The sequence below is a fragment of the Arachis ipaensis genome, chromosome B2 (assembly GCF_059453495.1).
Source record: "Arachis ipaensis isolate K30076 ecotype BB chromosome B2, ASM5945349v1, whole genome shotgun sequence".
In the NCBI taxonomy this organism is placed as follows: Eukaryota; Viridiplantae; Streptophyta; class Magnoliopsida; order Fabales; family Fabaceae; genus Arachis; species Arachis ipaensis.
In genome coordinates, this window is record NC_142437.1 from 124084624 (window position 1) to 124101057 (window position 16434).

The 16434-nt window shown below is 29.4% G+C and overlaps 2 protein-coding genes across 3 annotated transcripts; one reads left to right on the forward strand and one right to left on the reverse strand.

The window, feature by feature from the left end:
• Positions 1-7420: 7420 nt before the first annotated feature.
• Positions 7421-8323, forward strand: LOC107628615 (RmlC-like cupins superfamily protein). The gene has a single exon (XM_016331243.3). The coding sequence runs from the start codon at positions 7485-7487 to the stop codon at positions 8169-8171; it is 687 nt and encodes a 228-aa protein (XP_016186729.1). The 5' UTR covers positions 7421-7484; the 3' UTR covers positions 8172-8323.
• A 907-nt stretch (positions 8324-9230) lies between these two features.
• Positions 9231-12916, reverse strand: LOC107626396 (uncharacterized). Of its 2 annotated transcripts, XM_088504288.1 has the most exons (6): positions 12677-12890; positions 11339-11601; positions 11020-11231; positions 10560-10827; positions 10165-10414; positions 9231-9562 (listed from the first exon to the last, which is right to left on the reverse strand). In XM_088504288.1, the coding sequence occupies exons 1-6, from the start codon at positions 12768-12770 to the stop codon at positions 9558-9560; spliced, it is 1092 nt and encodes a 363-aa protein (XP_088360414.1). In that variant the 5' UTR covers positions 12771-12890; the 3' UTR covers positions 9231-9557. The 2 variants fall into 2 exon arrangements, with proteins under 2 accessions (XP_088360414.1, XP_016184755.1); XM_016329269.2 differs by lacking the exon at positions 9231-9562 and having other exon boundaries at positions 9853-10414; positions 12677-12916.
• Between the last annotated feature and the right edge of the window lie 3518 nt (positions 12917-16434).

Consider the following 16434-nt stretch of genomic DNA (forward strand, 5'->3'; position numbering starts at 1 on the left):
ATGTATGTAATGTATTATTTTAATATATATATTTCGTATTGTAATATTTATTTTATATGAATAGTTAATTTGTAGATAATTTTTCTATAGGATATTTTTAAACAAAATGAAATTACCATGTTATAAGTTAAAAATTTTAAATTCCTTGATTGTATTATTCAATGATTGAAGATGGAATAGAAAATCATGTAAGTTATAAGATTCAAACAAATTTGTTAGAAGTAAAAAGTGTTTTGAGTTTTACATGAAAAAACAAACTTTTGAAATTTAAATATAAATTTTAATGTATTACTATTAGACTAATTATATTATATGAAATAAAATATTATAAATGCTTTTGGTTATTTTTCCTTTTCAATTTATGTTGTAAAATACGTTTTTATGCTAACAAAACTTTCTGTAAATTATCTTTCAGAAAACCCACAAACAATATAACATAAAAAAAACAATGCATTAAAAAATGAATATATATTATATATTGTTTCGAGAATTACCTGAAACGTTGATATGGGCTCGAACGTGAGGTTCAGGTCCCTTTGCGTGGCAGCGTCTGACTTGTTGGTGTCGAGGTGCCGTCGCCTGAGTTTCTCGTGAGGAGGTGGAGGTGGTACCTGCAAGAGACTTCGATACTTAAGTAGAGTAGATAACTACCTTTTTGAATAGTTCCACCTTTGTTGGTGGATAACCGTTTCTTTTATCTTGAGAGTTTGTTAGAATCTATCTTTTAAGGAAGATAGAGATAGTTGGAGAGATTCAGGAGGCAGTTACTTACTTAGATAAGCATAAGCTGTCCCTTTCCTTCGTGTCCGGCCTCTTTGAAGAGGTCAGGTATGCGGTAGAGGCCACCCTCTTAGGTGGGTCTTTCATCCTTATTAAGCCCGCCTTTTGTGTTTTGGGACAGGGTATGAACAGTGCCCCTGCTCGAGGTTGAGCTTTACAAAGTCAGACTTGAGCAATTAGATGACCAAGTCGAAATGTTGAGTTGTTGAGAAGTTGTTTAGTAGTTTTGAGGTTTGAAGCCAAGGAGGTCAGTCGACTCAACATGATTTGAATGATGTAATGTTTTCGTAACGTTATTCCGTAACTAGTTGTGCGCTTTTTCCGTGCGCTATCATTTTGTTGTAGTGTAGTTGTTACTTTGTCATATTGTAATCTGATATTACAAGTCGTTTTTATGTTCTGTGCGACTTGCTCTCTTTATATGACTTGTTTTTGGCCAAGTCTTTTTTCTAGAATTGCTTTATACAACTCGTTCTTTCCGAGTTATTAAGGCTTGTAGGCTCTGTATGACTGATTTTAGCACATCTTGCTTAACTAGAGAATATTTTTTGTCATAATTTCGTACAACTCATTCAGTTCGAGTTGTTTTGAAGATGCATGACTTGTTTTAATAGAAATCACCTTTCTAAAACTTATAGTTCTGATTTTTTACGACTTGTTTTGATACAAATCGTTTATTTCAAAACTCGTAATTATTTTTTAGTATAACTTCGTCTAGCTCGTTCGATACGAGTAGTTTTAAGGTTTTACGATTTGTTTCTTTTCAAATCGTTTAATTAAAACGTACCTATTTTGTAATATGATTTCATGTAACTCGTTTAGTTCAAGTTGTTTTTAGGATTTTACGACTTGTTTTACAACTTGTTTATTGAGTCCTTTTAAAGTATCATATCACCTTTATAGCCATCAGACTTCATTGTTTTATCCATTGTGCCCCTCCTCGAGGTCGAGTTTTATAAAGCCAGACTCAAGCAATCAAGCGGATCGGATTATCGAATGAAGCCTTTTAATGATTTGTTCAACTCGTTTTATACTGAGTTTTTGATAGATGACTTGTTTTTTATACAAGTCACTTTTTTGAAGAACAACTCGTTATATATCAAGTTGTTTTTCACGATTTGTTTTGATACAAATTGCTTAGATCATATGGTTATTTTTACTCAAGTTCATTCAACTTATGAGCTTGAATTGTTTTAAATCATCAAGTCGTATTATAACCATTGGACACCAATTTGAACCTCGTCGCTTTATCCGAACGACCATTAAAAAAGCCGGTTCGTGATTTTTGCGCTTTGTCGAGTATAAATTGGCACCTTAGGTGAAGGGATTGTATATTCCCTTTCTAGTTTTTACGAGGTTGTCATCCTTGTGTATGATACAACTCATTTCACCCGAGTTGTATTAATTAGAGGATTGTTTCGATTTTTTTCAAAACGTTTACAATCCTTTCTTTCCTTTCCAACTCATTTCTGTATGAGTTGTTTGGTTGAAGGATTGTTTTTGTTTTTACCCTTTTAATTTTTTACAACTCATTTTATATCGAATTGTTTCAATTTTACTTTAGTAATTTATTTTGGTACAAATCACGTTTTAATGCATTGCTTTAATGATTTATTTTGATACAAATCACTTTTAAAGCTTTGCTCTCAAGCTGACACGACTTATGCTTAATACAAGTTCATTGAAAATATGATTGACTGGCACAACTCGTTTAAATCGAGTTGTCTTTATGTCGTGGTGGATGTTAGAACAAGTTTTCTTTGGACAACTTGTTTTTGTGAAGTTGTTCCATTTTATACAACTAGATCGTTTATTTTTGGAACTTGTAGAGATGAGATCATAGGCTTGAAATTTTGTACAATTTATTTGTTACTCGTGTGGGTTGAGTTGTTAAATCGTATTTATGCTCGAAGGGCATATTTAGTTAAGTTATTTTTGCGATTTGTTCTAAACACAACTTTTTCAACCATTTGACTCGAGCTGTTTTCAGGTGTTTTTTTTTCCAATTCACATATGTAACTTCTTTCTACCAATTAGTTCCTCGTCTCTTCATCCGGACGACCTCTATAGGATCGACTCGTGATTTTTGCGGTTTGTCGAACTTCAATTGGTGTGTTTTAATTGTAAAAAATCAATTTCCATAAAAAATTCTAGTATTTCCTTATGTTGGAGGCATGCCGCGATCTGGACAGTTTATTCACCCTTGAGGTCGGACACTTTGTAGTAGCCCTTTTCCTAGGACTTCAGTAATCTTGTAGGGTCCTATCCATTTTACTGTCAGCTTTCCTTTGCCCGACCTCAGTAGCCCGATATTATTTCTTATCAGGATGAGGTCTTTTGTGGTGTCGTGAGTCTTGTCATACCTCGTAGTCATCTTTTATCTCAAAACCTCTTTTCTTATCCAAGTTTGCTCTTGAATTCCTAGAAGGAAGTCGAGTTTTTCTTTTCTGCTCCAACTTCATTGTTAAATGTTGCCCTTGGTTTTTCTTTATTTATGTCGATGGAAATCATGGATTCTATGCCTTATGCATGTTTGAAAGGAAAATTCTTCAGTGGTAGTTTGAGTCGTTCCATATGCTTATAGCATTTGTGTGAGTTCTAAAAGTCAGTCAGTAGAAATCAGCTCGTAACATCTTCTTGCCGATGACCTGCCCCAGATGAATTCTACAGATTTCACGGTGGATTTCATCTAAAACCTCTTGTATTCTAAGTCGGGACGCACTTTGACAGGGGTGTTGAGATCCCTCTTTTATAGAGAATATTACAAACTAAGGTGAAGTGCTGAGCTTCTTTCATTAATCTTCTTGCCTTCCTTTACTCTTGAGGAAGGATGTTGAATTTGGTATATTCAATGCTTGGAGTTATCCATCTCTAGATTGTGAGGATGTCCATCTTGTTTGTTGACTTCTTTTGATATTAAAGGTGACTGTAGTATTTGTTGGATCAGGATTTTATTATTGTCCGAAGATTTGTACTGGCTAACTTAGAGAGGGTAATTATTTTCCGTGAGCACAGGAGAAACAAGAACAGAGCTAGCGTTCTCACTGGATGTATGTAAAAAAGACTAGTTGGATTTTGAGAGGGATTGGCATCATCCATGGTGGGTGAAGGTGAACCACCAAAAGAAACTAATGGTGAAGGTGAATTTTTTGGATTGGTTGTTTTAATCATATATGATCATCAACACTATAATAAAATTGAGAGAATACGTAAAGTTAATTTGTGTATTTCTTATTCAATTGAAAATAGAGAAGAATGACTAATTATATCTTTATAGTAATATAAATGGGGAGCTCTTATCTTTATCTTTATCTTTATCTTTATTCTTTATTCTTTATCTTTATAGTAATACAAATGGGGAGCTCATATGCTGATGTGGCGCTCATACGTTGAGTTTGGGAGTTTATTTGCTTAGGTGTCATCATTATGAATTTTTAGATTTATATTTATAAATTATAGATTATTATTTACTTGGATTGTTATAATTTATATTTATAAATTATAAATTATTATCAATTTATATATAAAAAATTTATTTTAAATTTCTTTTACTTTTAACATAAGTTATTGAGCAAGTCCTAAGTGGACTTAAGCTATATACATTGCAAACTCTCCCTTTTATTTTCTTCACTTCAGTGTATAAATTTTCATTTAATACAGTAAACTTTAATAATGTACCATCATAATAAAAAATACCAAAAAATTAATTACTATTTGTTATTTTTAAGTATGCTATACAATGATAGCACAAATCTATTATTCATGAATCTAAAGAAAAAAAATTAGTGTGAGTACTCACATATGTGTTATTTATAACCAAAATTTGGATTTACTTGAGAGAAATGGTTAATTATAAAAAGATCTTGAAGGGCAATATAAAAAAATGAAATTATAAAAAATTAATAATAAAAAATTACAGATGTAACAAAAAGTGAAAAAATATCATGTTACAAGTTAAGAAATTTAAACCACTTGTGTGAACAATTTTTTATTGAAATAAATATTAAAAGATAATTAATTTTTTAAATACATATAAAAAATTTTAAATATATGCATGACATTTTTTTAGACTCTAACTAGAATTTTTATCCGTAATAACATTACGGGAATATAAATTTTTTAAAAGTACAGTCCACTTTGTTCAATAGATTATGCACGACACAAAAAATTTATAAAATCAAACTACTTTTATAAATAAAAGTCGTTGATTGACAAAAGTCTCTGACTAAGAAGACCAAGGTATCTGTAGATTAAAAAATCAAATAATAAGATTTTTAGTTATTATTTTTATATGAAAAATCTAATTTTTTTAATAATTAATTTTAACATTCGTTATCTAAAATTTAAAATAATTTAACGTGTATACTTTTAAATTTAATTAGGTGTTAACTATTAAGTCTATTGCACAAATAAAAATAATTAATTTTCATACTTGCTATTTAAAAATAATATTTTTTCTTTATGTATATAAAAATATAATTATATATTAGCATAAAAAAATTATACTGATAGTTATAAAATTATCTCAAAATTAATTTTTTTTAAATAATTGAATCTTGATTCTAACTTTTAATTATAACATTAGTATTCTCTCAAAATTATATGTAATAAATATTTGAAAGAAGACAAATAAAAATATAGATTAGAAAGATAAGCGGTGAAAATTTAAAACTAAATAAAAAATTAAAAAACTATGTATATAATAACAATAATAATAATAATATTTTTTATTTAAATTATATTATTTTGTTAATTTTGTTTCTAGTAGAAGAGAAAGATAGAAAAAAATAGAGAATGAAAGAAAAGAGAGAGAAAGATAAAGATGAAGAATGAGAGTGAGAGTGGAAGTTTGTTAATTTTGGAAGAAAAAATTATATTTTAATTGTAAAAAAAATCGAATGACATATTTTGATTTGTTAAATTACTAATATTAAATATAAATTATATATAGAGTAAAAATAGTAGAGAGAAATAGAAAAATGGAAAGAGGTAGATGAGAGAATTTAGAAATGGAGTTTATTAATTTTGAAAAATATATTTTTTCTCAATTTTAATAAAAGAGTGTCATACGGCACATCTGATTATTAAATTAGATAGTAATATATGATATATAATATAAGTATATTTAAATTTTAATTTTAATATTTTAATTTTAATTTTAATGCAATTAAAGAATATGATGTTGTACATTTTCCCAAAATTTTAGCAGTGAAAGTTAAGGGAAAATGATATCTTAATTATGCATAGAATTTTTCTGTAAGCATATTGTAAAATAATATCAATATTCCATTAGCTTATAGGCTTATAGCTCCATATCCTTTTTAAATTTCGATTTTAAAAGCCACCGTTATTGGCGTTATACATTGCTGACAAATCAAAACGTCACAAATGCGTAGATTAAAATTCATGATTTCTAATTTGCCAACTCAAACGCATGCCACCCTTCAGAGACAAGCAAAGCAATTAGAACAACATTATCCAATTCATTTCATGAATACATAGTATGAGTTATGAAATAAAGAAAAAAAAAAAAAAGAAAACACATCAAAGGAAATGAATAATATATATAATAAGGTAAAAATTCAAGTGAGTTGATACTTGACAGCCGTTAGATGATTTAACTGATTTGACTAAATTTTTATCTAACGGCTCTCAGATATCAACTTTACGGGAAGTCGACTTCACACGTGAGTTTTCACCCTATAATAATGAACCAACATCAAGAAACCTTAGTGCTATAATGGTGCACGCATGGTCTTGTTTTCTAATAACATAACAAATTACTACGTAGTAATTAGACACAGATTCTTAAATTAATCGCTATTATTAATTAATTAGTTAATAGTTTTTTGTCAGAACCGCTCTCTACAAGGCGTGTAATAGCTTATGATTTGGTTGCCATTAATAAATTTACACAAAGTTGTTCTTTTTTTTGTTGGTACTACTATATTATATTATATATCATTTATTATTTGAATATAGTACATAAATTATATATACTATATAAGTATATATGCATGCCGCAACTTAATTATTATATTGTAAAATGGTAAGGAGTGTACTTGTAAATAAAGTTGTCCACTATAGCTTGTAGGACGAGATCGAATTTATTTGCTAATAAAATATTTAATTAGAAGATTAAATTTCAAATTTGATATGTGCTTGGAATATGTGATAAAAGTTGTCCATCATATTATCATATATTATAGGAAAATTTTTAAGTGTACCGCCGTCGGTGTTTCAGTTATTTGTAACCGTTGATTTTAATTATAAAAAATATATATAATATATATAATTAAGATCAACGATTAAAAATTATTGATACACCGTATAATTAAGATCAACGGTTAAAAATTACTGATACACCGGTACGACGGTACACTTCAAAATTTTCTTATATTGTATACAGTGTTAAAGCGTATGTGTTCCATTTTAAACATACACTGAGCTTCTAAAATAGTATATATGGTAATTAAATTAATGTGCCTAAGAACATGTAATAAAAGTTATCTCTCATACAATGTAATCATTTCCTGGAGCGTAGTGTATTCATTTTAAACACAATGATATATATGAGCTTCTTAAATCATATAATAAAGTTATATATATACGTGTTACATTTCTATATATATATAAACTCATCTCACTCTCATTGTTCAACACACAAATTATATCTCACCAAATTAAAGGAAAAAAGTTTAAGAATGTTTTCACAAAACACCCTTTTGATTTTCTTTGCTATTTTCTTTCTCCATGTTTCCACCATCACATTTGCCTCTGATCCTGATCCAGTTCAAGATTTTTGCATACCACACCAAAAGTTATTAGGTTCCATGAATGCATCTCATCACCATGGAACTCCTTCCATTCTCCCATGCAAGAATTCGTCTGAGGCTACGGCTACTGACTTTGTCTTTTCCGGCACGAAAGCGGCCGGAAACTTCTCTGAAGACGGCATAGCCGTGATATCCGCTAGCCTCGCGAACTTCCCGGGTCTTAACACACTCGGGATGTCATTCGCGAGGGCGGATATTGAAGTCGGCGGGATAAACCCGCCGCATTTTCACCCTAGGGCAACGGAATTGGTGCATGTTGTGGAAGGGAAAGTGTATATAGGTTTTGTTGATTCAAGCAATAGGGTTTTTGCTAGGGTTTTGGAACAAGGTGAAGTTATGGTGCTTCCAAGGGGATTGGTTCATTTCATGATGAATGTTGGTGACAAAATTGCAACAATTTTTGGAAGCTTTAATAGTCAAAACCCTGGCATGCAAAAGATTCCTTCTGCTGTGTTTGGATCTGGGATTGATGAGGAGTTATTGCAAAAGGCTTTTGGATTGGATTCTAAGCAGATTGGAAGCATGAGAAGAAAATTTGATCCAAATTCAAAGTAATATGCATCATAATAATAAGGTATTAGAAAATGTTGAGATCAATGATGTTATTATTAGTTAATATATAGTAGTGATCTATGTTTTTTTTTATTACATTTTGAGAGTTCATATGACTTATGAGTCATAAATCTTGGAGTCTCTAAGTTTTGTTACTTTTTTTTTTCTTTTCTTCAAGAGTTTGTGTATGTCTACTTCTTTTTCTTCTATAAGTTCTTATTATAGTAATGGTATAATAATATTAAAGTAATATGTATATTTTTTTTTGCATATATTTTTTAATTTTTATATTAAAAATGATCAATAGAAAGTGAGAGGAGATAAAAAAATGTTTTATATACTATAAAAAAATACAGAAGTGTATACAAAAAGTAGTATAAGTATATTTTTTTTCTCTATTATAAAACATAAAAAATACTCACTTTTACTTCTCGCCATAATATAAAAAGAAATGTTTAATTATTCAATTAATTCTTATAATTTTAACAAATTTGCAATTAGATATTTACAATTTAAAAATTTATAATTATGACTCTAAATTAGATAACAAAAATGTTTAATTAAGTCCTTTCTAACCGTTTCTTATTAAAAAGTATGAAATATAATTGTAATATACGATTTTGTATTTGGTATAACTTATAAAATATTCTAAAATATTATAGGATTATTAGATTTTTTTTTTTTAAATGAAAGATGACTACTATAGTAAGAAGCTAATTAAAAATTTGATGAAGCTATAAAAATTAATAAAATAATTAAAAAATGTCAATGTCATCCTAACTAAAATCACAGTATCTTGAGATTTTAAAATGACAAATTTGTCACTCACACATACCACCAACTCTAACTTTTCAACAGAGAAAATAAATAAATAAGTAAACTAATGAACATATTCATTCTGCCCTACATATAAAAATATTTTTATTAGAATTGATTAGTTATATATATATAATGTGTAGCAACTTTATTTTATTTTATTGCTAGAGGCCAGATTGGAACTTGGAAGCAATTTAATACAATAAAATAAAAGATTCGGGTGATGATGGTTTGAAGGTTGTGTACTTGTTGTGTTCAATGTTTAGAAGATGATGATCATGATTGATGACATAGGCGTGGCAACAATGTGCCGCAAACTTTTTATTTGCCACAATACTTTATAAACTACAAGTCATCATAATTCATAAGTGTTTCTGCCTAGTGAAGGACATCATAATTCAAAACACAGAGACATGATTAAAATTGAAAAAAAAAAATCTATAATGTTATGTGAAACCAATATCTATTTATCTAAACAATTAAAACTATATCAAACCAACCGGCAATTGCCACCTACCAAGCATGCAAGCAGAAAACTTTGCATATTCAAATCCTCTCCAAAAGATTGCATCCTCATGCTGCACATTGAAAAGGATGTGTTTGGTTTGAGAAAATATTTTAAAAAAGTTATGAAGCAAACAACAAAAATAATGAAATTTTTTAATTTTTATTCCCTATTTTCACTTTTTTATCCATCAAATTCTGGGGGAAAAAAAAAAGCAAAATTCCTTGTGCTCTAGGAATTTTCAAAGATTATACCCTAAAACTCAACTCATAAACTCAATTTAAATGCCAGAAACAGTAAGCTCTTGAGAGTTTGATAGCCTTGATAGTTGCTAGTTACTAATAATTATGGACAATGATCATCACACTCATCAAAAAGAAATTCATATTTCAAATCAATTCAGGTTCATAGACTCAATGAGGCTGTAGAGAAACATTTCAGCTTCTCTTTCAATATGTTTTCAAACAAGAGATAGAATTCATGTTTGAAAGTAACCTGATTCTCCCTACAGCTATGTGTACTCAATGATGTTTCAATGTACATAATACATTTCACTCTAATCAACTCTCCGATAGGGAGAAGCCAAATCTCGAAGCCGGAACAGAACAGCCACTAACCATAACATAGAAGCCTACTTTGCACCTAAAAGTGACTTAATGATAGTATCACTCATACCATCAATATAAGGGAACAAGTGACCAGATCCTTTGAGTTCATGATACTGAATCCAGGGAAGGTTTTCGGCGATGTATCGTTGCACTATAACAGGTACCATCAAATCTTCCTCTCCATGCCAAAGATGGACAGAACCTTCATTATTTGGAAACGGGTTTTCAAGATCCAAAGGACTAAAATCCCATTTACCGAATCCAATATTTAAGTCACGGTGGAGAGTCTCGTATTCTCCTTGCTGTCTTGCCTGAGCCTGTAGAAACAAAGTAAAAAGTGAAATCAAGAACTTTGGTTAATCTCTGGCAAAACAATCACCATAAACTTTTATGACTATAACCAATATAAATTATTTTAGGTCACTAAATTGTAGCTACCTAAGGCTTGGTAGTGATACTTACCACATGACCCTTTTTATTAGACCAAATTGTTGAAGTAAGCTCTTTATCTTGACTTGAAAGGATATCTGTATTATTATAAATTAAACTTAATCCAGGGAACCATTTTTGAGTGTTCCACCAGTAAGTTAGCCATGGTGTGTAGTGAGCAACACGAAGTGTCCATTGATCTTGTAGTAATTGTCGGTAATAGGCTTCGTTAGTTAGGTTTGCCGGAAGATCAGGCCACCAGTAGTTGACAACTGGGGCTAAAAGAACTGCACCTGCCAGCCTATCAACACCGAAATAATTTTTGTTAGCTTGACATAAACTGAAAGGCTGACAACTCTGTCTCATACCACCAACATCTAAAGACAAGCAGCAGATCCAGACATACTAAAACAGAAAACAATAAGTTGACCCCAGTTTCTGAGACAAGGTTTGGATCTAGAACATCAAAAAGGCAGAGTAGTATAAATCATACCTGTGAGGTATGTACTTAAGGCACTTCCAAACAACCTGTCCTCCCATGGAGAAACCAACCACATAGAATTTTGATCCTAATCCGAGCTGATCGGCAAGCTCTTCTACATCTAAGGCAATGCTCTTTATTGTACGGTTGGGATCAGGATCGCTTTCACCGTAACCAGGTCTGTCAAAAGCTACAATGTAGATCCCCAAATCCTCAATAACAGCCTGCAAAGAAAAAAGAACCCAACTTAGATGGAAATACCGCAAACTATAAAGATACCATAGAATGCTTACAAAGCCAAGCACACAAAAGAGCAATGAAAAGTAATTACAGGTGAAAGCTTTTTGGCAATCACGGCATCATGCCTGCAACTATCAAAACCATGTATATATATGAACTTATACTTGGCTGCATCTTTTGGAACACCGTGCTCTTCGTATGCCAAATGTCTTCCATCTCTTAGTTTGATTCTTGATGCTGTTACAGGTGGGCCATCAGCAGTGCCACAAATCTTCGGGGGAGGAGGTCGAGTAACTTGATAAGCCCAAGCTAGAAACCCAATCAACAATACTACCAGTGTTGTTCTAAGGATCCCTACAAGATTTTAATGCCGATTTAGGGAAAAGAAAATAGCATTTGAAATAGAAACAAATAACATCTTGCAGTCCATAATCAAGCATAACAAATTAGTCCTTTAAAAATACAACAATTCATGAAACAAATTCAACAACAACTAAGTCTTGCACACTAGGCAAAATTGGCTAGATGAATCAAACAACATCATAGTGTATCATGAATCATATATGGGTTTAAATCATTTATATTCAAATTAGTTATAGTAATTTCTTAAGTCTCCCTCTACCTCTAGCTATAGGACTCCCCTTAATCCACCCTTAATCCACTCTCTTAATCGAGCCTCAACAAGCCTTTTCTGAACATATCCATACCACTTAAGATGGAATGATTCAACCAATCTCTATAATCTTTGCTACCCTAAAGTCTCTCAGATGGAACGATTCAACTAATCTCTATAATCCGTGCTACCCTAAACCCTCTCGGATGGAACAAATCCTAACCTTTTCTAGTCTAATCCTTATCTCTCCACCATTAAGCAACATCTCTAAGCACCATTAAGACACAAATCAATGTCTAAATATATATTGGAGAGTTAAATGAATGTATATTTCAAATAATGAATGTCCAAATTGATGTTTGAATTAGTTATATTAATTTGCACTGTTGCAAATAGACACACATAAATTGCATCAAAGCAAGTAGGGAAGATCAATCCCAACCATACAAATGAATTGAAACATACAACAAACTTAATTATATGCATCCAAAAGCTTAGTCACCAAAAAAAAAAAAAAAAAAGTTTAATCTACTACGGCTAGTTAACCTTATGTTCGGTAATCCTACTACTAGAGTTAACTATTCCATTGCTAATTTTCTAAATTCTCAATAGTGAAACCACTTTAAGGTATTTTCTTACTACATTAGTGATCATCAAAAAGGTTAACCCAAAACGTTGAAGAATCATAGCCTTAATCATCGACTAATACAACTTGGCATGAGGTAGAATCATAGAACCGATTCTCCAAAAAAGAAAACTTGGCCTAAGAAAAATGAGAATTTTGTATGAAGAGAAGAAAGTGTGAAGGATTTGGACCTGAATTGAGCTGAAGAGAAGAGGATTTCTTTGACTTTCTGGTATGAGCCCTAGCTGATGCAGCTGAGATTTTTCTGTTCACTGGTGTCGCCATTGTTGAGACTCCGAAACCCAACAAAAAAATCAGAAAAATTGAAGAAGTGGCGTAAAGTTGAAAAATTTTATGCAATATCGAAGGTAGAGACAGAGATCTGGAAAATCGAAAGTGGAAATTAGCATGATCTAAAACGTCGTCGTATTTACCATCTTCTACACTTAGCTAATAATTAATAATAATTATAAAAAATTTTAATTAATTAATCAGCAATCAGCATCGAAGAATGATTAATTTTTGAAATTTTAATGAATATACATGAAATTTATATATATTCTCCACGGCTAATTGATTTTGTTTATTTTTTTTGTTTCTTAAAATAAAATATATTCAAAAATTGGATTGGTGGGCTGAGCCGCTGAGGTGATTCCCTTATTTTGGGCCCAAATAACTTTTTTGGGCTAATATATTAAGCAATACAGTTTTTACTGACAAATTGTCTAATCAACTTGGGTTGGTCAAATGGTCAGCTTATTCATCCGTTTTTTTTTTTTGTGACTAGCTTATTCATCCGTTTAAATAAATGTTAAAAATTTAAATTTTATTTTGTGCATGCAACAATCTATTAACATCTTTAAATGGAGCCATAGATTAGTTCTTGACCTGTTGGGCTGAAGAATATCGTGAAGAGCCAAAAAAAAAGTTATTAATATGTCTACTTATTACAAATGTCCTTTGGTTAAATAAGTGTTAAGGATTTGAATTGCACAATAATTTATTAGCCAACAAAAAATTTTTAAATAAAATTTTAATTTATACAAAATTAATTGTTGATTTATTGAATTGAAAAATACTATAAAAAAAAAAGAAAAGAAGTTAATAATTAATTATGTTTTAGACTTTAGTAATTCTCAAAAGTTTAATTTTTATCTTGGTCCATAGATGAATGGACACTTATTAGTAGTTTTTTTTTAACTCTCTCTCTCTCTCTCTCATAGATTCTATATAATTATTTAATTTCCTTACATAAAACTCACAAGTTAGTAGACTAATCTACAACTAATAATCGTTTTCTTTTATTTAATTTGCAAACCTAATGAATTTGAAAAATGATATACTATATTGTGCAATCTAGAAGCAAGTTCTATCAAAACATTTTGTATCAGCAGCAACTTTGAAGGATTAATATCTCATTCTTTAACCTAAATTATTATCTTAACTCACACATATACTCCTCTTCTATGTTTCCTTTAATTACCTCTCTACTTTGTAATCTTTATGGAACACACATATGTATATACCATAACATGCAATTAATATTACACATTATTTAAATATTATAACCATATATAGAAAAACTAAGATAAAAACTTATTGTAGGTTCAAATACCCCCCCCCCCAAAAAAAAAAAATTAGGCTACATAAGGCTATAGATCTATTTTTCTTAGATTTGCTTTTACCATTTTAAATACACAAGTAAAAGGAGTGAAAATTGTAGCTCTGATCGATATGATAGAAGAGGACAACACCTTTTATAATCTTTAAGAATAATGCATATGTAAAAATAAGATAACTCAAAATGTATGTGCTTATAAGAATTTACAATAATTTAGCTTATTGAAGAATATTACAGAATATATAATTAGAGTTTGAAAGTGATTAGGTTAGAATTTGGATAGTTTTTTTTATTGGAATTTATTTTTGATGGTTACAAGTTTAGTTTTAATTATTTTATAGTTAAATTTGCCAGTGTTATAATCTTTTATTATCATTTTTAGTAGTTTACTATTCAATTTTTTAACTAACTTGAGTTGGTCGAGTGATTGACTCATTTATTATTCAATTCCCTTTTAATTATATCAAGAGGGAAAAAAATGGTTAACCGAATTAATGATTTTATTTACTAGAAAAGTGAAGAACTCTTTTAAAGGAAAGTCATCGTTATAGGTAGGTGTTATTAGTTTTCCTTAGCATTCATTAATTGTTGCGACAATTAATAAATGTTAAATAAGACAAGTTCTACCTTTTTTTTTTTAATATTACCGATTATAACAATTAATAAATATTAAATAAAGCAAAACAAAATCTAACTATTTTTTTTGTTTCCTAATATTACTTTATTTGCGAGAAATTATTGCTTATATTTTATTATTAGTTTATATCTTATGTTTTGCATGATATTCTTGTAGATTTTTAAGCCAAAATCTTCTCCCCTTAATTTACATGGTCGTGTTTTTAGTCTCAAATTAATAAAATACCTCACTTTGTGATCTTTATGCGAACACAACTACCATAATATCATGCAATTACACATTATTTAAATATTACAATCATATATAGCAAAACTAAGATGAAAAATTATTACATAACTTAGGCTCAATCCCCTCCCCACCTCCCCCCCCACCCAATAGGCCACATAAGTCATAAGTCTAGCTCTATTTTTTTCAGATTTGCTTTTACTACTTCAAATACATAAATTAAAATAAAAGCAATGAAAATTGTAGCTATATATGATCTGATGGAAGAAGACAATGATACGGAAAAAAAAGTATGTAATAGTACATTTAAATCAATCAAAACATTACGATTAGAGTACACTTTGTCTTTAGAAATAATGTGTATGTAAAATTGCAATAACTCAAAAAATTTATGTATGTGCTGAAATTACATATCATAATTCTGAATAATTTATTTAGTTTATTATTTAAAAGAACATGTAGAAATTGCTTTGATTTGTCCACAACTTGTAGAATGATTCATCAGCTTTCTGTATTATATTCAAGGAGTACAAATTAAATGCCTAAAAATATGTATGAATGAACATGCTAAAATTTAATTTTTGAATATATAATTATAGTGTTGACAAAATTTTTTTCATAATATTATAAAAACTGTTACATTATAATTTTAGTTATTATTATTGTTGTCTTAACCATTGACTCTTAAAATAAATAGTTATATATAATTAAAGGAGTTCATCGTGTGGTTTGAATTAATTTTAAGATAAAATTTTGTTCGATCTAAATACTAATTTTATTTGCAGTGTGGTTTAAATTGAATATTTTTTTTAGATAATTTAATTCAATTTCAAATAGTTTTAATTAGATTGGATTTGTGATTTTTTTAAATTAAAAAAATTATTGTGACTTTGAAGTATGAAAAAATAAATCAATGTGAATATATATATATAATGCTGCTGAATATCTGGAATTAAGAACTATTAAATTGAAAACATATACAAGTAAAATCATCTAATTAAATGACAATTATTATTGAGTTTATAACTATCATCATTTAAATAGAAAATAAAATATTTAAATTATGATAGTTACATCATATATATGAAAATATAATATTTGAAACGGAAATAAAAAAATTGTTTAATCATTGTTAGAGTTTAAAATGATAACTAGCTATAATAATCACCCAAATAATTATAGGAAAATATTTTAAACATGCATAACAATTAATTAAACCCTATGCTATATATTCTTAAAAAAAATAGATATAGATAATAGATTCTAGATTTGCCTTCATCATGATCATGCATGCCTTGCCTGCAATATTAATAAGAACACAAAAATCTGCTCTGGTCTATATCTATCCATCTATCTATATGTAACAAAAACAATGGATTCATATGATTCTAAATCAGGATTTTTTTTTACCAAAAGCCATTTCAGACATTTGATATGTAAGTTTCACTGATATTCCTTCAAACATT

Coding starts and splice junctions, on each gene's coding strand:
- LOC107628615 (XM_016331243.3), top strand. CDS start 7,485: ATGTTTTCACAAAACACCCTTTTGATTTTCTTTGCTATTTTCTTTCTC.
- LOC107626396 (XM_016329269.2), bottom strand. CDS start 12,770: ATGGCGACACCAGTGAACAGAAAAATCTCAGCTGCATCAGCTAGGGCT. Junction 11,232..11,338: donor TTGCCAAAAAGCTTTCACCT/GTAATTACTTTT, acceptor TTTTCTTTGCAG/GCTGTTATTGAGGATTTGGG. Junction 10,828..11,019: donor CTTAAGTACATACCTCACAG/GTATGATTTATA, acceptor CGGTGTTGATAG/GCTGGCAGGTGCAGTTCTTT.